At 50.7% G+C, this 22,351-nt stretch overlaps 1 protein-coding gene across 1 annotated transcript in view; it reads left to right on the forward strand.

The window, feature by feature from the left end:
• Positions 1-2,700: 2,700 nt before the first annotated feature.
• LOC139556044 (sine oculis-binding protein homolog B-like) overlaps positions 2,701-22,351 on the forward strand; it is a 29,035-nt gene continuing 9,384 nt past the window's right edge. Inside the window, exons 1-6 of the mRNA XM_071369525.1 lie at positions 2,701-3,017; positions 7,420-7,558; positions 8,280-8,453; positions 8,877-9,028; positions 10,450-10,548; positions 11,641-13,692. Of these exons, the coding sequence (XP_071225626.1) occupies positions 2,925-3,017; positions 7,420-7,558; positions 8,280-8,453; positions 8,877-9,028; positions 10,450-10,548; positions 11,641-13,683 (2,700 nt within the window). The 5' untranslated portion in view covers positions 2,701-2,924 and the 3' untranslated portion in view covers positions 13,684-13,692. The remainder of the gene's footprint in view (positions 3,018-7,419; positions 7,559-8,279; positions 8,454-8,876; positions 9,029-10,449; positions 10,549-11,640; positions 13,693-22,351) is intronic.

The following is a 22,351-nucleotide window of genomic DNA, read 5'->3' on the forward strand; positions in this document are numbered from 1 at the left end:
CACTGTTTGTTTGTGGGTGGTTGTCTTCCGTGTCCGTATCTGTTACCACACGGGACTGTTTCGTTTTGTCTAAGTCTGTTCCTGTTCGTGCGTTCTTCGTTTCATGTAAGTTCTTAAGTTTAGGTCTGTTTAGTTCGTTTTGTTATTTTGTAATTATTCAAGTGTTGTTTCGTCGTTTTCGTTTAATAAATCATTATGTCAAATTACATTTTACATTTTTACATTTAAGTCATTTAGCAGACGCTCTTATCCAGAGCGACTTACAAATTGGTGCATTCACCTTATGATATCCAGTGGAACAACCACTTTACAATAGTGCATCTAACTCTTTTAAGGGGGGGGGGGGGTTAGAAGGATTACTTTATCCTATCCTAGGTATTCCTTAAAGAGGTGGGGTTTCAGGTGTCTCCGGAAGGTGGTGATTGACTCCGCTGACCTGGATTACCACGCTGCACATTGGTCCTCTGATCCTTCTCGCCTCTCCTCGTCTGAGGAGGAGGACGACGTAGACTGCCGTTACACCAATGCCCGGCAGACCACCCTCGACCCCCTGTATCCCATAGCCCTGAACCGACTGGGATCAATCCTTTGAAAAGAGCACACAGTGCCATTTACCGAATTGAAGTAGATCAACTGCCAAATGCATTTCCATCGACCTCACCTCTTTTTGTATTATATATAGCTGTGGATCATCCTCTATTGTCCCTAACATCTTTTACTTCTTCCTTCGCAACAGTTGTGGGATACACAAATACACCCACACACACTCAACCCTTTCCTCCCACACAACCATAAGCTCACTTTCTCAACAATTGCACCATCCCAGAGCCCAACTCAAGATAGGTCATGATTTACAAATGCACTTGCAGTTGCAGCTGCATGAGAAGGCCTGCAAGACCGCGCAAAAAATGGGCAAAGATTGAGAGATTTTATTTACCATTGTCACATCCTAGATGATGGAGGTCAAATGTACACCTTCTTCCTGAAACACCCACAATACGGTCACCCGTAATGACCATATTCCCAAGCATCTCCATGCAGTCCGACTTTGATTTTGTGCCACCAGGGTCACAATAATATACCCCCTCTCTGAATGTCAGAGTGTGACCCCCTCCCCATGTGTTACTGCAGCTAGTGTTGCCAGCACTGCCACTGCCTGGGTGGGGGCACCCCACCGGAATCCCCACCGGCTAGGTACAAGGTCGTCAAGGTTCTCATTAGCAGCTTTGAGAATTTCCTTGTATATTATGCTCTCCCTTTAGGGGGCTTTGGCTTTGCAGGACCAACCCTGCCAAGCAGGCTCAGAATCTTGAGGGGGCAGTGCTGCTCTTGGTCTCTGACCTCATTTTAGCTGCATACAGACCGCTTACAGCAGGCACATAAAACAGTTAGGGACTTCTCCTTAGTATCTGGGTCATTCAGGTGGGTGTCTAGGGTATAGGGCCATGGACCGTACCATTAAAATAGGATAATAAAGAATTAGATATAATTTATTTTAAAAATGTAGTTCCCCATGATAGGACAATGTTGGTTATGTTGTTGTAATTGTGCCTAGGGGGGCATATGGGGAGGAAAGGCTGTCACCACCAGGCAGGTGTTTGTCCCCCTGTGTGCTGAGGGTGTCAGGTTCTTGTCCAGTTCTGGAATTTATGTCACCACAGACTAGTACATGTACTTGGCCTGGAAATTATGAATTTCCCCCTCCAAGATGGAGAAGTTGTCATCGTTAAAGTATGGAGATTCTAGTGGGGGGATATAGGTAGCACAGGAGGACATTTTTCTCTGTTGAGATAATTTCCTTTTAATTTCTAGCCAAATGTGAAATGTTTCTGTTTTGATTAATTGAATAGAGTGAGTTAGGTCTGCTCTATACCAAATTAGCATACCCCCTGAGTCCTTCCCCTGTTTTACTCCTGGTAGTTTGGTGGATGGGATTACCAGCTCTCTGTAACCTAGATGGCAACCAGTGGGTCAATTTCCTCTATACCATTTTTCTTGTAGGATGACAATGTCTGTATTTCTGATTTATTTGGTGAAGTCCAGGTTCCTGCCCCTTAAGCCAAAGGCAGATGACCTCAGGCCTTGGATATCCCAGAATGAGATAATAGACTGCTGAACAATTAATAAAATGGCCACCCAGACTATTTACATTTTTACACTACTGCTACTTGCTGTTTATTATCTATGCATAGTCACCTTACAAATTACCTCCTTATTGTTATGTAATTTTCTTGTGTTTCATTTTTATTTATTTACCATTTTTTACTTTAGTTTATTTAGTAAATATTTTCTTAACTCTATTTCTTGAACTGCATTGTTGGTTAGGGGTTTGTAAGTAAGCATTTCACAGTAAGGTCTACTACACCTGTTGTATTCGGCGCATGTGCCAAATACAATTTGATTTGATGGCTTTGTGTTCCTCTCGCTCTGATCAAACAGATGTAATTTGAGAAACCCCAAAACATTCTACCGTGGTATCGTTTACCCACGCGGGATTTTCATATATTTTATTTAAATCCTGGAATATAATAGACAGTGTTATGTTCTGTGTTCCCCGCAGATAAAACAGTCCTCGCATTCCTCATGAAATGTATCTGTTGAGATTCGGGAGGGGTGGGCGCCAGGTGTTGGGTTACAGCGTGGAGGCCCCTCCCTGCTCTACGGGATTTAGAGAGAGGGGATTGTTCGTCGGCGGCGGTAGGGCGGCAGCAGCAGCCCACAGCGCGCAGCACCCATGTTCAGTGGAGAGTCAGTGGAAGGAGCCCCCAGATGACCGACGCAGACGTCTGGGAATGACAGCCGCTGTCACCGAGAGTGACAGCTTTCGCTCTCTGTCGCCGCACCTTGACTAGCCTTGACTAGCCCCGGAGTGACGCGCTCTATCAGTCGCACGCCAAAGAAGTGACACGGAGCCAGTCAGAACTATGCCAGAGATGGAGAAAGGGAGACCGCCGGAAAATAAACGCAGTAGGAAACCCGCGCACCCCGTCAAGAGAGAGATCAACCAAGAGATGAAGGTGAGGGGAAATTAGTTGTTTAGCTATTTTTTGAGCAGTCTTCTGTTTGTGAATAGTCTTAAGTCATGCCATGCTATGTTGTTGTCTTAGGTCTCTTTTTATGTAGTGTTGTGTTGTCTCTCTTGTCGTTATGTGTGTTTTGTCCTATATTTTTATTTAATTTATTTGGATTTTTAATCCCAGCCCCGGTCCCCGCAGGAGGCCTTTTGCCTTTTGGTAGGCCGTCATTGTAAATTATAATTTGTTCGTAACTGACTTGCCTAGTTAAATAAAGGTGAGATAAAAAATAAAATACTTTTGAGACATTGGGAGAGAGCTCCGTGCGCACAAATCACACAGTTGGAGGCATTCACAGACGCCATGAAAACTTGGATTTGTTCCCATTGAAACAATTACATTTGCTTATAATTTAATTCCGTTATATTATTGAATACTTCCGAAATAAAAGTGATAAAACAATTGTGTAACATAACATTATTCCCATATGGTGAAATAAGACAGCTACATTATATTACCTGGCCTTGCCATAATAAACCGACTGTCGGGAAATATACATTTCCGAGGGAATGAAAGCGTGTGACTGTTTAATGAAAGTGTCACTCTTATGTTAGCCAATATTTGATGTCTTGTCCACTGAATGGTAGGTAGCCCTTCTGTAGTGACGCCATGTCAGTCCATCCGTAGCCTCGCGCAGCAAAGTCCAGCGGTGTTCCAGATGTGCGTCACCACCAAACCGTAAGAACACTTAAATTCTTCCCCGCTTCGGCTGTGCGCGCACTTGTTGTAGTAGGCTAGGTCTACATGTTTACAACAATGTAATAAAAAATAAAATAAAACATTCGAACGAACATACATAGTCACATCACTTGAGAATATCCGCTAGGGCAAAGGATCAGTCTAAACAGGTAACCGTAGTAATTGTGCCCCTGGAAAAGTGACTCAGAATCAGTTTCATGGAAACTATGTCTACTGTTTGATTTGGTGATTCCAATTCAAAACAAAATTGAATATGATGGTATTGGTTTCAGTCCTACTGCTAGAGTGCAAGCCTTTAGTAGGCTAGGCTACAAGCCCACAGTTTGTCTGCCTTCAGTTTTATGAGTTCTGACATTGGCCACTGGGCACAGATGTCAGTTCAAAGTCTAGTTTTGATTTACATTTGGTTGAGTTGTCAACTAATGTGAATTCAACATTAAATTAAATGTTTAAAAAAATCAACTTGTTTTGTGAGAGGAAATGTGCTCTTTTTGCGTAAGTGGTTTGGATGGTAGCTTTTGATATCCAGGGAGTGGTGTAGAATTACAACTTAACTAATTTGAATGAAAACATGCTAAATGCTATCTGTGCTTGATGTAAGTCAGCCCGGCCTGGATCTGAGGGTCGGCCCTGCGTTGTTGCCTTTGGTCAGGGTTCCTTCTGTGGTTTGGGATTTGCCAATAAGAAACAATAACAACATTGTGGGAAGTAAAGCACAGGGAGGAGAAAAAAATGCCTGTCTCTCCCTAATGAGGAAATAGTGAGACAAAACAACACTAAATTCAATGTAATATAGGAGGACATGCCCTGATGGAACCGTTGATGTAGACTAGGCTAGTCCCACGGGATGCAGGCAGCACAGGCAGAGTACTACTTTGTGATTCTCAGACTTACAGGGAGCCACGTGGATCTACAAAACAGGCCTTGGGTGACCGCGGTAATGAACTGGGGCTGTTGGGCTTGAAGGTCAGTGGTATAAGTGTGTGATTATGAAATAGAGAAGGGTAGATAAAGAAAGACAGATGGACAGACAGACAAAATAGAACTCACACAGATCAGAGAGAGAGACAGACAGACAGACACAGTCAGAGAAGCAAAATAGAACTCTCACACAGACAGACACCAAGACACCAAGACAGCAAGACAGCAAGACAGCAAGACAGACAGACAGACAGACAGACAGACAGACAGACAGACAGACAGACAGACAGACAGACAGACAGACAGACAGACAGACACACACACACACACACACACAATCAGAGAGACAGACAGACAGACAGACAGACACAGACTGTGATTTCAGGGGCTGTGTGTCTGTCTGCGGGCTGCTCCAGTCCAGTCCAGTGTTGTCTTAGTCAAGGGATCTATTTCAATACCACAGTCAAACCCACTCCTTCCATGCCAGACCGTAGCACAGCGCGGACACCAGATACCTGACTTTATTCATCGTTAGGCATATTTAGCTGGATATGATACCTCTACGTACACACAAACACACCCGCACAGACACACACACACTTGGGGACACACACAATTCCTTTTCTTTGAGGCCCTGTCAGTGAGGAAAGCAGAGGGAAGAATGTGTAGTCAGTACTACAGCCCTGGTGTAACACTACAACAGGCAGACTGTCCACGCTGGAAGAGGTTGAAACTCGAGAGGGAGTGCAGTGTCGGGTATCAGGGCTGGAAGGTGCCGGGGTGGTGGGGGCAAGGGGAGAGGAAGAGGGAGGAGAGGGAGGGGACACGCAAATAGGGACTGGATAGTGCTGGACACTTGGGAGAGGAGCATGGGAGGGAGGGACTGGGGAGTGCTGGACACTTGGGAGAGGAGCATGGGAGGGAGGGACTGGGGAGTGCTGGACACTTGGGAGAGGAGCAGGGGAGGGAGGGACTGGGGAGTGCTGGACACTTGGGAGAGGAGCATGGGAGGGGGGGACTGGGGAGTGCTGGACACTTGGGAGAGGAGCATGGGAGGGAGGGACTGGGGAGTGCTGGACACTTGGGAGAGGAGCAGGGGAGGGAGGGACTGGGGAGTGCTGGACACTTGGGAGAGGAGCAGGGGAGGGAGGGAGGGACTGGGGAGTGGACACTTGGGAGAGGAGCATGGGAGGGAGGGACTGGGGAGTGCTGGACACTTGGGAGAGGAGCAGGGGAGGGAGGGACTGGGGAGTGCTGGACACTTGGGAGAGGAGCAGGGGAGGGAGGGAGGGACTGGGGAGTGCTGGACACTTGGGAGAGGAGCAGGGGAGGGAGGGACTGGGGAGAGCGGGACTGGGGGGTGCTGGACACTTGGGAGAGGAGCAGGGGAGGGAGGGAGGGACTGGGGAGTGCTGGACACTTGGGAGAGGAGCAGGGGAGGGAGGGACTGGGGAGTGCTGGACACTTGGGAGAGGGGCAGGGGAGGGACTGGGGAGAGGAGCAGGGGAGGGAGGGACTGGGGAGTGCTGGACACTTGGGAGAGGAGCAGGGGAGGGAGGGACTGGGGAGTGCTGGACACTTGGGAGAGGAGCAGGGGAGGGAGGGACTGGGGAGTGCTGGACACTTGGGAGAGGAGCAGGGGAGGGAGGGACTGGGTAGTGCTGGACACTTGGGAGAGGAGCAGGGGAGGGAGGGACTGGGGAGTGCTGGACACTTGGGAGAGGAGCAGGGGAGGGAGGGACTGGGGAGTGCTGGACACTTGGGAGAGGAGCAGGGGAGGGAGGGACTGTGGAGTGCTGGGCACTTGGGAGAGGAGCAGGGGAGGGAGGGACTGGGGAGTGCTGGACCCTTGGGAGAGGAGCAGGGGAGGGAGGGACTGGGTAGTGCTGGACACTTGGGAGAGGAGCAGGGGCGGGAGGGACTGGGGAGTGCTGGACACTTGGGAGAGGAGCAGGGGAGGGAGGGACTGGGGAGTGCTGGACACTTGGGAGAGGAGCAGGGGAGGGAGGGCTTGGGTAGTGCTGGACACTTGGGAGAGGAGCAGGGGAGGGAGGGACTGGGTAGTGCTGGACACTTGGGAGAGGAGCAGGGTATTTCCGAGAACCGTGGGACCTAGCGGTGGTGTAAGGTGTCCTGCTCGGATTTCTGCTCCAATCCCCACTCGCCCCAAAGCCACAGAGGAGAAGAGGTGGGCGGATGAAAAGAGAGAGACCTTTGTGTTGTTTTCTTTCATATGGTCGGAATTTAAAAAAAGCCAGGATGTTCACTTCACAACACATCTGCTGAGAACACTTTTATTTTGTCTGTCTCTTTTTTCCCCAATTAAAAGAGCTAAACAAAGAATGATTCATATATTTTACACTGGTATTAGGTTGGAAAACTTTTCCGTCTCCAATTTAGCAAGAGTAAACAAACTGCAATACATCATGGAAAAATAGTCATACTGTACTCCTCTGGGTTCTCTTGCTCATTTCATCCAGTCAGGGCTGGTCTGGAAGTCGAAAGAATCAGCACATTGATTCGGGACTGGAAGCTCAGGTTACATTTAAAGAGTGGGATAAAAAGTTCCACTAACAAACCTCGGATGTAAGGTCACTCACAACTGAACTTCACATTGGCTTAGCGTTAGCAAGCAGTGGCTCGGTTGTCCCGTCTCCCACCATGTCCCCTGACTGACATAACCTATAATGTTTCTCAGTGATTTCTTTTCCTTTTCTCCTTTTAGACGTTTGCAGAGAGCACCATGAATGAGCTCCTAGGCTGGTACGGCTATGACAAGTTGGAGCTCAGAGACTCTGAGGCCACCGAGATACGGAACTACCCCAACCGTGAGAGACGCCAGCAGCACGTCTCAGTTCTTAAAGGTGAGGGAAGGCCAGGGCCCTGTTCACTAGGCCACACTGTAGTAAAACGCTTTGCTATGGAGAGTGGAAATCTGTGTTTTAATTGGACAAGTTCAGGTAGTACCTCCTTTTTCAAAACGATTCCTGTCTATCGAACACGACCCAAGGTAATTTGTTCAGGTAGTATCCTTGTTTCACTCCCTTTCTAAATGTTTACTGCCTACTGAACACGACCCAAGGTAATTTGTTCAGGTAGTATCCTTGTTTCACTCCCTTTCTAAATGTTTACTGCCTACTGAACACGACCCAAGGTAATTTGTTCAGGTAGTATCCTTGTTTCACTCCCTTTCTAAACGTTTACTGCCTACTGAACATTTACTGCCTGCTGGGCATCTGTACAATACAGGTAACATACTTAACAGAGGTCAGACGGAATTCACAGGTAACCCAGTAACAGAACAGATAGGTTGTTCAATCCAGACATATTACTTCACCCTTCTTATGTTTCACTTACTATCATTAAAGTAAACCTGTGTGGATGGAGTATTATCTTTCTACAGTTTTCAGTGCCATTGTTTTCTGTCCTTTAGGCTGAATCTACATCTTTATTTAAATTGTGTGTGTGGAGTGGAAGTGGTGCCAAGAGAAACTGACTGAATTCAGATTCCATTTTTGTTGGCACTTTACATGTTAAGAACATAAATTCACTCTGAAGTGACCCTAGATATCTTGTGCCTTCCAGAAAACTCGCTGTCCAAATCCAAGAGCCTAGACAGCCCCGTGACACTGGCCATGAGGAGTGGAGAGAGAGAATCATCCAGAGTCCCCTCTTCCTCCCCCAGTTCCTCCTCTCTGACCAGCCCTAAGGAGCAAAAGAGTGCCCCCGTAATTGTCCCGCTTATAAAGCCATCGGCAGGTAGGGACAGGCCTGAACAAATCTCTCTCTCTCACACACACACACACACACACACACACACACACACACACACACACACACACATCTACTGAGCATATGCAAACACACGCCCTTTGTGTGACCAACTGGGTTAGTACCCAGGTCTCCTGCATGTCACAAAAGTGTTTTAGCATGCCTAGCTAAAGTCTAGACATTATTCAGGAAGGTAACATAAGTCTTCAGGCCTCAGGCAAGGTTCCTCATCACACAGGTGAGGTTCACTAAATCACCCCTGTTACACTCACTCATCAGCATCATCATCATCACTACCATATGTACCCTACGGTTCTTCAACACTCACAAGCTCCTTAGATGCTCATCTTCATCATCAAACACACTTCACGTGTTGATGTTGATTCCTCTCCCCTTTGGCTCTGTCCGCAGTGGAAGACGTGCAGAATGTGCAGATAGTGTGTGTGTGGTGTCAGAAGGAGGGGGTGAAGCGCTACTCTCTCTGTATGGGCACCGAGCTGAAGAGCTTCTGTAGTGAGAAGTGCTTCGCCGCCTGCCGACGGGCCTACTTCAAACGCAACAAGGTGAGGGATTCAACCTCGGGTTCAACCTTATTTCAACTTGGAATCAATGGGACAATTTTAGGTCAGACAAAACTGACTTGTCAACTGCAGCAGTTCAGATGGAGAAAATGACGCACGCGCACACACACACACACACACACACACACACACACACACACACACACACACACACACACACACACACACACACACACACACACACACACACACACACACACACACACACACACACACACACACACACACACACACACACTGGGTTTTTTTATGGACAGGCCAGTGTTTTGAGGGTGGGAAGGGGTCAAAGTTTGCAGAGGACACTTAGTATCAGTTACGGTTTAATGGAGGAAGGGCCAGTCATAATGCGGCTTGGGTCCGGAGGCCCGGGAAGCAACGGGGAAGCAACAGGGAAGCAACAGGGAAGCAACAGGGAAGCAACGGGGAAGCAACAGGGAAGCAACAGGGAAGCAACAGGGAAGCAACAGGGAAGCAACAGGGAAGCAACAGGGAAGCAGTGCCTATACACAACTCCACTCCTATACACATTACCACCATTTTTCACCCTCCATCCAAGACATGGATACCCTCTCCTAGAGGCGCGGGGGTGTCAGGCAAGGCTATCCCCTTTCACCGATCCTGTTGTTTTGCCACGCTAGGTTTTATTCACACGACAACAGACAAGGGGGGGGGGGGAGTCGTCTGCTGCCTACCTGCCTGGCTGCAACAAACCCTCTAGTTGATGGAAGTGGGGATGGATCTGTGGCCGTTGGCTTGTCCCTGCTTGTTTCTTGGAGGGAGAAGGGCAGAGGGCCTGGGGGTGAGGTGTCCACTTTCAGTGCATACCTTACCTGCAGCTGCTTCATGTTTCGTAACTCGACACGACTCAATGGGTCACAAAGAAGGGACCATTGAGAATAAAATGAGGGTTCAGGCTTGTCATCTACTTTATCTTACCGAAACGTTCCAAAATGTTACCAAAACGTTTAAAAAACGGTCCCTTTGTTTCAGTGACCTCAAAGCCCATAGGTCAATGTACTCTGTTACTTTGAACCCCTATGACAAGGCAAATTGTGCAGTGGTTATTTTGGGATTGGTTATGTAAGTTTGTTTTAATGACCAACCACGGGAGCCTTGATGATTTAAAGCAACTGCTACTTTATCAACACTTGATGCTTAAATCCCATAGTGGATAGTACTGAATCCAGGCTCTACTCGGAAACAGTTTAACACAATCCGGTGTCCTGTTCATTAGGGCACACAATGTTTTACAACAGAGATTGAAAATTAATGTTTTGTTATTGGACAAATCCAGCTAGTACCTTCCAGATTTTTTTGTTTCGTTTGGTGCCTAATGAACATGGACCAGCTCTTGATAGTTTGTTTTAAGTGTATAATGATGCAGCTTTGCCCCCCTCCGTCAGGCCCGGGATGAGGACCATGGAGGGGAGAGGTCCCCCCAACACACGCATGCAGATGACTCACCACGACTGGTGCTGAAGATGAACAGTGATGGTGCCAGAGTAAGAACAAAACACAATCCACTTCGTAGAAATATAATATATTTTTTAAATAGCTTAGCTCAAAGACTAGTTATGCATTAATGCATGTTTGTCTTTGAGAGCTACTTCAAAACATGTAGGGGCAGTTCCTAGGACACAGATTAAGGGGCAGTTCCTAGGACACAGATTAAGGGGCAGTTCCTAGGACACAGATTAAGGGGCAGTTCATAGGACACAGATTAAGGGGAAGTTCCTAGGACACAGATTAAGGGGCAGTTCCTAGGACACAGATTAAGGGGCAGTTTCTAGGACACAGATTAAGGGGCAGTTTCTAGGACACAGATTAAGGGGCAGTTTCCAGGACACAGATTAGGGGGCAGTTTCTAGGACACAGGTTAAGGGACAGTTTCTACGACAGAGATTAGGGGACAGTTCCTAAAACACAGATTAAGGGGCAGTTTCTAGGACACAGATTAGGGGGCAGTTTCTAGGACACAGGTTAAGGGGCAGATTCTAGGACACAGATTAAGGGGCAGATTCTAGGACACAGATTAAGGGGCAGTTTCCAGGACACAGATGAAACCTAGTCCTAGACTAAAAATAATTATTGATGGAGATTCTCCATTGAGTTTGCTTTTTAGTCTACGACTAGGCTTTACTCTGGGTCTGTGAAACCGCCCTTTAAAGGGATAGTTCAGGGATGTTACATACAGTATTTCCATATTTGTTTCCTTACCTTTGCCAACAATTAGCAACATTAGCCATGTAATTTAATCTCGCCTGTTTAGCATGGATTATATTTCATGCCCAAATCAGCTCAAAATAACACAATCAATTTAATATGATTTGGTCATGACATTTAACACATGCTGAACGGGGGAGATTGATTTACATGGGGAATTTGTCCCAAAATGCTAATGTTGCTAATTGTTGGAAGTGGCTAGGTTAACAAAATCAGTGTGGATTGCAGTCACTCCTTGGCCATAGACTTCTTTCAAGGTAAAAAGCTTTTCACAATACTGTCATATAGAATATTCCATATTTTATATTACCATCTCTACAACAGTCATTTGCTTTTTCCTTTTCACATGTCACTTAAGTAACTCTTCACAGTCTCTCTCGCCTGTACTGCAGGTTTGCAACTGGTGCAAGCACGTCCGCCACACCAAAGAGTATCTGGACTTTGGCGCCGGTGAGGAGCGGCTCCAGTTTTGCAGCACCAAGTGTCTGAACCAGTACAAGATGGATGTGTTCTACAGAGAGGCCAGGGCCACTCTCACCAGCTCCAGCCCAGGAAGACCAACCCAGGAGGGGAGACCCGAGTCCACCGGAGGGGTCCAGAACCAGAAGCTCCTGACCCCTGAATCGTGGAGCAGCGACGCTGGGGACGTGAGGGGGAGGACCAGGTCGCCCAAAGGGCAGACGCCGATCAATGGTACAGCGGCACCAAGGACTGTGTCTCCATCCGAGGCGTCATCTTCGTCATTGAAGGTTAACATTTCAGGACTGAGGCACCTGGAGAGGCACGTCCTGCCACCACCCGCGCAGGTAGCGAGCCACCACCCCGCCCCCTCCCCTCCTCACCCCCCCATGGAGCACCACAAGGCCATGCCTCAGATCCCGCTGCCCTTCATCCGGCCCCCTCTCCACGCCCAGGGCCTGAAGAGCCCCCTGGCCAACCCCCCCAGGGGCCACCCCGGCCCCCCTTCCAGCCCCATCCACCAGCCTCCGCCTCACTCCCCCCATCACCCCCACCAACCCCACCTCCAGCCCCCATCGGCCACCTCCATGAACCCACCCGGAATACACCCCTACCCCGGGGCCTACTTCCCAGGCTTGCACTCCCCCCCTATCAACATGATGGGGCTCCGTGGTCCCGTGCCCATGCTCCCTATGATGAACTTCGGGGGATGGCCGTCCTTAGGCCCCTTCTTCCCCCAGCCCACTGTCCTGGTGCCCTACCCCATCATTGTACCAATCCCAGTCCCCATCCCCATCCCTATCCCCATACCCATACCCCCTAAATCTGCTCCTCCAGAAGCCCTAGCGGTCCCCCACAGTGGGGTTATCCAGCCCGTGCCGGAGGGGATAGAGGGGGGACGCTCCAGGGGTGTCAATTTGCCTTCTACCGGGAGCTTGGCGGCCAACAGATTGGGTAGAACCACCAACCAGGGTCTCCCCTCGCCCTCAGACCACCCCAGAAGGGACATCACAGATTGGGTGAAGTCGGAGAGGCAGGCTCAGTCACCCATGTCGACCTCCCACAGTGCAGCGTCCTCCCCCAGGGCTCGCTACGATGCTTCCCCATCTTCCACCTCAGTGATTGAGGGGCTGTCAGACTTTAAGTTGGGCCAGCAGCAGCAGCCAGAGAGGCAGGTCATCCAGAGAGTGCTCCAGAGGACCCCGGTCAAGCTGGAGCCCAACCCTCACGGAGTGGTGGACCTGTCGGGTCCGGGTGAGCCCGGAATGGGGCAAGGCACCAGGCTGGTGGATACCAGAGTGGACCACCACAACCACCACCATGACATTATCAAACCCACCCCTCCACTAACCCAGTCACCCCCTCCTCTGCACAACACCGCCTACCCCCAGAGCCCTAACATACGACCCCCCTCAGACACCCCACCAACTCCCAGAGGGGAATGCAGCAGCCCTCCCTGCGATACCGCCACCGCCACCCCCTCCCCCTCAACACCCCCAGACGTCCCCAACCAAACAACACCGTCATCATCCCCCGACCCTCCTCCCAGCCCAGACTCCTCCCAGTCTCAGAGAGAGGCCCGGCCTCTTGGCCCTGACTCCGCCCTCAGTGAGCTGGAGGCAGTCAAAGAGAACAGCTGCTCCAATGGCCAGGTCCAGGAGCGGGACCAGGGCCAGGTTCCATCCCTCCCCACCAGCCAATCAGAGGGGCCCTCGGCCGCTGGCGACTCCGAGGATCCCCACGTCCCAGATGAGGACCATGCCTATGCCCTGCCCACCCCCAACCTTACACCCACCAGAACGGGCGGTGCCCCCACCAACACCCCCACCACTCTCCTCCTGCCCAAGCTTAGGGACAAGGGTGTTCTACTACGCCCACCGAGTATGGCTGGGCCTGGGGACATGGAGCCTGCTCTGAAGAGACGGTGCCTCCGTATCCGAGATCAGATCAAGTAGGGAAGGGAGGTAGGTGTCTCTTGTTACAATAGGTTTTTGGGACACTGTAACGCAATGGAGATGTTAGGATACCTACAGAGGAATCTGAATGAGAAAGACAGAAGACGTGAAAATTAGGTAAAGGAACTTCCATAAAGATTAAATAAGATTAGAAGAAGGCACACAATTAACTGTTTCTCTCTATCACCAACATTCACACCCAGACACCCAGACACCCACACAGAACCCCGTAGGAAACAAGCCGACATCCAAAAAAAGCACTGTCACTGTAACAGGTGATTCCAAGATGCCTTTTCAAAGTGACTCTCACTTTCTCTCTGCTCTGCCCCTTCCTCTGGCCTAGCTATAACCCTAGATCTGTCTGTCTGTCTGTCTGTCTGTCCCTTCCTCTGGCCTAGCTATAACCCTAGATATGTCTGTCTGTCTGTCTGTCCCTTCCTCTGGCCTAGCTATAACCCTAGATATGTCTGTCTGTCTGTCCCTTCCTCTGGCCTAGCTATAACCCTAGATATGTCTGTCTGTCTGTCTGTCCCTTCCTCTGGCCTAGCTATAACCCTAGATATGTCTGTCTGTCTGTCCCTTCCTCTGGCCTAGCTATAACCCTAGAGCTGTCTGTCTGTCCCTTCCTTTGGCCTAGCTATAACCCTAGAGCTGTCTGTCTGTCTGTCCATTCCTCTGGCCTAGCTATAACCCTAGAGCTGTCTGTCTGTCTGTCTGCCCCTTCCTCTGGCCTAGCTATAACCCTAGAGCTGTCTGTCTGTCTGTCCATTCCTCTGGCCTAGCTATAACCCTAGAGCTGTCTGTCTGTCTGTCTGTCTGCCCCTTCCTCTGGCCTAGCTATAACCCTAGAGCTGTCTGTCTGCCTGTCTGCCCCTTCCTCTGGCCTAGCTATAACCCTAAAGCTGTCTGTCTGTCTGACTGCCCCTTCCTCTGGCATAGCTATAACCCAAGAGCTGTGTGTCTGTCTGTCTGTATGCCCCTTCCTCTGGCCTAGCTATAACACTAGAGCTGTCTGTCTGTCTGCCCCTTCCTCTGGCCTAGCTGTATCCGTAGAGCTGTCTGTCTGTCTGCCACTTCCTCTGGCCTAGCTATAACCCTAGAGCTGTCTGTCTGTCTGACCCTACCTCTGGCCTAGCTTTAACCCTAGAGCTGTCTGTCTGTCTGCCCCGTCCTCTGGCCTAGCTATAACCCTAAAGCTGTCTGTCTGTCTGTCTGTCCCTTCCTCTGGCCTAGCTATAACCCAAGAGCTGTGTGTCTGTCTGTCTGTATGCCCCTTCTTCTGGCCTAGCTGTCTGTCTGTCTGCCACTTCCTCTGGCCTAGCTATAACCCTAGAGCAGTCTGTCTGCCCCTTCCTCTGGCCTAGCTATAACCCTAGAGCTGTCTGTCTGTCTGTCTGCCCCTTCCTCTGGCCTAGCTTTAACCATAGAGCTGTCTGTCTGTCTGTCTGCCCCTTCCTCTGGCCTAGCTATAACCCTAGAGCTGTCTGTCTGCCTGTCTGCCCCTTCCTCTGGCCTAGCTATAACCCTAAAGCTGTCTGTCTGTCTGTCTGCCCCTTCCTCTGGCCTAGCTTTAACCCTAGAGCTGTCTGGCTGTCTGCCCCTTCCTCTGGCCTAGCTGTATCCGTAGAGCTGTCTGTCTGTCTGCCCCTTCCTCTGGCCGCGCTGTATCCGTAGAGCTGTCTGTCTGCCCCTTCCTCTGACATAGCTATAACCCTAGAGCTGTCTGTCTGTTTGTCTGTCTGTCTGTCTGTCTGTCTGTCTGTCTGTCTGTCTGTCTGTCTGTCTGTCCCTTCCTCTGGCCTAGCTATAACTCTAGAGCTGTCTGTCTGTCTGTCTGTCCCTTCCTCTGGCCTAGCTATAACCCTAAAGCTATCTGTCTGTCTTTCTGCCCCTTCCTCTGGCCTAGCTATAACCCTAAAGCTGTCTGTCTGTCTGCCCCTTCCTCTGGCCTCACTGTATCCGTAGAGCTGTCTGTCTGCCCCTTCCTCTGGCCTAGCTATAACCCTAGATATGTCTGTCTGTCTGTCTGTCCCTTCCTCTGGCCTAGCTATAACCCTAGATATGTCTGTCTGTCTGTCCCTTCCTCTGGCCTAGCTATAACCCTAGAGCTGTCTGTCTGTCCCTTCCTTTGGCCTAGCTATAACCCTAGAGCTGTCTGTCTGTCTGTCCATTCCTCTGGCCTAGCTATAACCCTAGAGCTGTCTGTCTGTCTGTCTGCCCCTTCCTCTGGCCTAGCTATAACCCTAGAGCTGTCTGTCTGTCTGTCCATTCCTCTGGCCTAGCTATAACCCTAGAGCTGTCTGTCTGTCTGTCTGCCCCTTCCTCTGGCCTAGCTATAACCCTAGAGCTGTCTGTCTGCCTGTCTGCCCCTTCCTCTGGCCTAGCTATAACCCTAAAGCTGTCTGTCTGTCTGACTGCCCCTTCCTCTGGCATAGCTATAACCCAAGAGCTGTGTGTCTGTCTGTCTGTATGCCCCTTCCTCTGGCCTAGCTATAACACTAGAGCTGTCTGTCTGTCTGCCCCTTCCTCTGGCCTAGCTGTATCCGTAGAGCTGTCTGTCTGTCTGCCACTTCCTCTGGCCTAGCTATAACCCTAGAGCTGTCTGTCTGTCTGACCCTACCTCTGGCCTAGCTTTAACCCTAGAGCTGTCTGTCTGTCTGCCCCGTCCTCTGGCCTAGCTATAACCCTAAAGCTGTCTGTCTGTCTGTCTGTCTGTCTGTCTGTCTGTCTGTCTGTCTGTCTGTCTGTCCCTTCCTCTGGCCTAGCTATAACCCAAGAGCTGTGTGTCTGTCTGTCTGTATGCCCCTTCTTCTGGCCTAGCTGTCTGTCTGTCTGTCTGCCCCTTCCTCTGGCCTAGCTATAACCCTAGAGCAGTCTGTCTGCCCCTTCCTCTGGCCTAGCTATAACCCTAGAGCTGTCTGTCTGTCTGTCTGCCCCTTCCTCTGGCCTAGCTTTAACCATAGAGCTGTCTGTCTGTCTGTCTGTCTGTCTGCCCCTTCCTCTGGCCTAGCTATAACCCTAGAGCTGTCTGTCTGCCTGTCTGCCCCTTCCTCTGGCCTAGCTATAACCCTAAAGCTGTCTGTCTGTCTGTCTGCCCCTTCCTCTGGCCTAGCTTTAACCCTAGAGCTGTCTGGCTGTCTGCCCCTTCCTCTGGCCTAGCTGTATCCGTAGAGCTGTCTGTCTGCCCCTTCCTCTGACATAGCTATAACCCTAGAGCTGTCTGTCTGTTTGTCTGTCTGTCTGTCTGTCTGTCTGTCTGTCTGTCTGTCTGTCTGTCTGTCTGTCCCTTCCTCTGGCCTAGCTATAACTCTAGAGCTGTCTGTCTGTCTGTCTGTCCCTTCCTCTGGCCTAGCTATAACCCTAAAGCTGTCTGTCTGTCTTTCTGCCCCTTCCTCTGGCCTAGCTATAACCCTAAAGCTGTCTGTCTGTCTGCCCCTTCCTCTGGCCTCACTGTATCTGTAGAGCTGTCTGTCTGCCCCTTCCTCTGGCCTAGCTATAACCCTAGAGCTGTCTGTCTGTCTGTCTGTCTGTCTGTCTGTCTGTCCCTTCCTTTGGCCTAGCTATAACCCTAGAGCTGTCTGTCTGTCTGTCCCTTCCTCTGGCCTAGCTATAACCCTAGAGCTGTCTGTCTGCCTGTCTGCCCCTTCCTCTGGCCTAGCTGTAACCCTAAAGCTGTCTGTCTGTCTGTTTGTCTGTCTGTCTGCCCCTTCCTCTGGCCTAGCTTTAACCATAGAGCTGTCTGTCTGTCTGTCTGCCCCTTCCTCTGGCCTAGCTTTAACCATAGAGCTGTCTGTCTGTCTGTCTGCCCCTTCCTCTGGCCTAGCTGTATCCGTAGAGCTGTCTGTCTGTCTGCCCCTTCCTCTGGCCTAGCTGTATCCGTAGAGCTGTCTGTCTGTCTGCCCCTTCCTCTGGCCTAGCTGTATCCGTAGAGCTGTCTGTCTGCCCCTTCCTCTGACATAGCTATAACCCTAGATATGTCTGTCTGTCTGTCTGTCTGTCTGTCTGTCTGTCCCTTCCTCTGGCCTAGCTGTATCCGTAGAGCTGTCTGTCTGCCCCTTCCTCTGGCCTAGCTATAACCCTAGATATGTCTGTCTGTCTGTCTGCCCCTTCCTCTGGCCTAGCTATAACCCTAGATATGTCTGTCTGTCTGTCTGTCCCTTCCTCTGGCCTAGCTATAACCCTAGATATGTCTGTCTGTCTGTCCCTTCCTCAGGCCTAGCTATAACCCTAGAGCTGTCTGTCTGTCTGTCCCTTCCTCTGGCCTAGCTATAACCCTAGAGCTGTCTGTCTGTCTGTCCCTTCCTCAGGCCTAGCTATAACCCTAGATATGTCTGTCTGTCTGTCCCTTCCTCTGGCCTAGCTATAACCCTAGAGCTGTCTGTCTGTCTGTCCCTTCCTTTGGCCTAGCTATAACCCTAGAGCTGTCTGTCTGTCTGTCCCTTCCTCTGGCCTAGCTATAACCCTAGAGCTGTCTGTCTGTCTGTCTGCCCCTTCCTCTGGCCTAGCTATAACCCTAGAGCTGTCTGTCTGTCTGTCTGCCCCTTCCTCTGGCCTAGCTGTATCCGTAGAGCTGTCTGTCTGCCCCTTCCTCTGGCCTAGCTATAACCCTAGAGCTGTCTGTCTGTCTTTCTGCCCCTTCCTCTGGCCTAGCTATAACCCTAAAGCTGTCTGTCTGTCTGTCTGTCTGCCCCTTCCTCTGGCCTAGCTGTAACCCTAGAGCTGTCTGTCTGTCTGCCCCTTCCTCTGGCATAGCTATAACCCAAGAGCTGTGTGTCTGTCTGTCTGTATGCCCCTTCCTCTGGCCTAGCTATAACACTAGAGCTGTCTGTCTGTCTGTCTGCCCCTTCCTCTGGCCTCGCTGTATCCGTAGAGCTGTCTGTCTGCCCCTTCCTCTGGCCTAGCTATAACCCTAGAGCTGTCTGTCTGCCCCTTCCTCTGGCCTAGCTATAACCCTAAAGCTGTCTGTCTGTCTGTCCCTTCCTCTGGCCTAGCTGTAACCCTAAAGCTGTCTGTCTGTCTGCCCCTTCCTCTGGCCTCACTGTATCCGTAGAGCTGTCTGTCTGCCCCTTCCTCTGGCCTAGCTATAACCCTAGAGCTGTCTGTCTGTCTGTCTTTCTGCCCCTTCCTCTGGCCTAGCTATAACCCTAAAGCTGTCTGTCTGTCTGTCCCTTCCTTTGGCCTAGCTATAACCCTAGAGCTGTCTGTCTGTCTGTCCCTTCCTCTGGCCTAGCTATAACCCTAGAGCTGTCTGTCTGCCTGTCTGCCCCTTCCTCTGGCCTAGCTATAACCCTAAAGCTGTCTGTCTGTCTGTCTGCCCCTTCCTCTGGCCTAGCTTTAACCATAGAGCTGTCTGTCTGTCTGTCTGCCCCTTCCTCTGGCCTAGCTTTAACCATAGAGCTGTCTGTCTGTCTGTCTGCCCCTTCCTCTGGCCTAGTTGTATCCGTAGAGCTGTCTGTCTGTCTGCCCCTTCCTCTGGCCTAGCTGTATCCGTAGAGCTGTCTGTTTGTCTGCTTCTTCCTCTGGCCTAGCTGTATCCGTAGAGCTGTCTGTCTGCCCCTTCCTCTGACATAGCTATAACCCTAGATATGTCTGTCTGTCTGTCTGTCTGTCCCTTCCTCTGGCCTAGCTATAACCCTAGATATGTCTGTCTGCCCCTTCCTCTGGCCTAGCTGTATCCGTAGAGCTGTCTGTCTGCCCCTTCCTCTGACATAGCTATAACCCTAGATATGTCTGTCTGTCTGTCTGTCTGTCCCTTCCTCTGGCCTAGCTATAACCCTAGATATGTCTGTCTGTCTGTCCCTTCCTCTGGACTAGCTATAACCCTAGATATGTCTGTCTGTCTGTCCCTTCCTCTGGCCTAGCTATAACCCTAGAGCTGTCTGTCTGTCTGTCCCTTCCTTTGGCCTAGCTATAACCCTAGAGCTGTCTGTCTGTCCCTTCCTCTGGCCTAGCTATAACCCTAGAGCTGTCTGTCTGTCTGTCTGCCCCTTCCTCTGGCCTAGCTATAACCCTAGAGCTGTCTGTCTGTCTGCCCCTTCCTCTGGCCTAGCTGTATCCGTAGGGCTGTCTGTCTGCCCCTTCCTCTGGCCTAGCTATAACCCTAGAGCTGTCTGTCTGTCTTTCTGCCCCTTCCTCTGGCCTAGCTATAACCCTAAAGCTGTCTGTCTGTCTGTCTGTCTGCCCCTTCCTCTGGCCTAGCTGTAACCCTAGAGCTGTCTGTCTGTCTGCCCCTTCCTCTGGCATAGCTATAACCCAAGAGCTGTGTGTCTGTCTGTCTGTATGCCCCTTCCTCTGGCCTAGCTATAACACTAGAGCTGTCTGTCTGTCTGTCTGCCCCTTCCTCTGGCCTCGCTGTATCCGTAGAGCTGTCTGTCTGCCCCTTCCTCTGGCCTAGCTATAACCCTAGAGCTGTCTGTCTGCCCCTTCCTCTGGCCTAGCTATAACCCTAAAGCTGTCTGTCTGTCTGTCTGTCCCTTCCTCTGGCCTAGCTGTAACCCTAGAGCTGTCTGTCTGTCTGTCTGTCTGCCCCTTCCTCTGGCCTAGCTATAACCCTAGAGCTGTCTGTCTGTCTTTCTGCCCCTTCCTCTGGCCTAGCTACACCCTAAAGCTGTCTGTCTGTCTGTCTGTCTGCCCCTTCCTCTGGCCTAGCTGTAACCCTAGAGCTGTCTGTCTGTCTGCCCCTTCCTCTGGCCTAGCTATAACCCTAGATATGTCTGTCTGTCTGTCTGTCCCTTCCTCTGGCCTAGCTATAACCCTAGATATGTCTGTCTGTCTGTCCCTTCCTCTGGCCTAGCTATAACCCTAGAGCTGTCTGTCTGTCTGTCCCTTCCTTTGGCCTAGCTATAACCCTAGAGCTGTCTGTCTGTCTGTCCCTTCCTCTGGCCTAGCTATAACCCTAGAGCTGTCTGTCTGTCTGTCTGTCTGTCTGCCCCTTCCTCTGGCCTAGCTATAACCCTAGAGCTGTCTGTCTGTCTGTCTGCCCCTTCCTCTGGCCTAGCTGTATCCGTAGAGCTGTCTGTCTGCCCCTTCCTCTGGCCTAGCTATAACCCTAGAGCTGTCTGTCTGTCTTTCTGCCCCTTCCTCTGGCCTAGCTATAACCCTAAAGCTGTCTGTCTGTAGTCTGTCTGCCCCTTCCTCTGGCCTAGCTGTAACCCTAGAGCTGTCTGTCTGTCTGCCCCTTCCTCTGGCATAGCTATAACCCAAGAGCTGTGTGTCTGTCTGTCTGTATGCCCCTTCCTCTGGCCTAGCTATAACACTAGAGCTGTCTGTCTGTCTGTCTGCCCCTTCCTCTGGCCTCGCTGTATCCGTAGAGCTGTCTGTCTGCCCCTTCCTCTGGCCTAGCTATAACCCTAGAGCTGTCTGTCTGCCCCTTCCTCTGGCCTAGCTATAACCCTAAAGCTGTCTGTCTGTCTGTCTGTCCCTTCCTCTGGCCTAGCTATAACCCTAGAGCTGTCTGTCTGCCTGTCTGCCCCTTCCTCTGGCCTAGCTATAACCCTAAAGCTGTCTGTCTGTCTGTCTGCCCCTTCCTCTGGCCTAGCTTTAACCATAGAGCTGTCTGTCTGTCTGTCTGCCCCTTCCTCTGGCCTAGCTTTAACCATAGAGCTGTCTGTCTGTCTGTCTGCCCCTTCCTCTGGCCTAGTTGTATCCGTAGAGCTGTCTGTCTGTCTGCCCCTTCCTCTGGCCTAGCTGTATCCGTAGAGCTGTCTGTTTGTCTGCTTCTTCCTCTGGCCTAGCTGTATCCGTAGAGCTGTCTGTCTGCCCCTTCCTCTGACATAGCTATAACCCTAGATATGTCTGTCTGTCTGTCTGTCTGTCCCTTCCTCTGGCCTAGCTATAACCCTAGATATGTCTGTCTGCCCCTTCCTCTGGCCTAGCTGTATCCGTAGAGCTGTCTGTCTGCCCCTTCCTCTGACATAGCTATAACCCTAGATATGTCTGTCTGTCTGTCTGTCCCTTCCTCTGGCCTAGCTATAACCCTAGATATGTCTGTCTGTCTGTCCCTTCCTCTGGACTAGCTATAACCCTAGATATGTCTGTCTGTCTGTCCCTTCCTCTGGCCTAGCTATAACCCTAGAGCTGTCTGTCTGTCTGTCCCTTCCTTTGGCCTAGCTATAACCCTAGAGCTGTCTGTCTGTCCCTTCCTCTGGCCTAGCTATAACCCTAGAGCTGTCTGTCTGTCTGTCTGCCCCTTCCTCTGGCCTAGCTATAACCCTAGAGCTGTCTGTCTGTCTGCCCCTTCCTCTGGCCTAGCTGTATCCGTAGAGCTGTCTGTCTGCCCCTTCCTCTGGCCTAGCTATAACCCTAGAGCTGTCTGTCTGTCTTTCTGCCCCTTCCTCTGGCCTAGCTATAACCCTAAAGCTGTCTGTCTGTCTGTCTGTCTGCCCCTTCCTCTGGCCTAGCTGTAACCCTAGAGCTGTCTGTCTGTCTGCCCCTTCCTCTGGCATAGCTATAACCCAAGAGCTGTGTGTCTGTCTGTCTGTATGCCCCTTCCTCTGGCCTAGCTATAACACTAGAGCTGTCTGTCTGTCTGTCTGCCCCTTCCTCTGGCCTCGCTGTATCCGTAGAGCTGTCTGTCTGCCCCTTCCTCTGGCCTAGCTATAACCCTAGAGCTGTCTGTCTGCCCCTTCCTCTGGCCTAGCTATAACCCTAAAGCTGTCTGTCTGTCTGT

Source organism: Salvelinus alpinus, chromosome 27 (genome assembly GCF_045679555.1).
Source record: "Salvelinus alpinus chromosome 27, SLU_Salpinus.1, whole genome shotgun sequence".
NCBI lineage: Eukaryota > Metazoa > Chordata > Actinopteri > Salmoniformes > Salmonidae > Salvelinus > Salvelinus alpinus.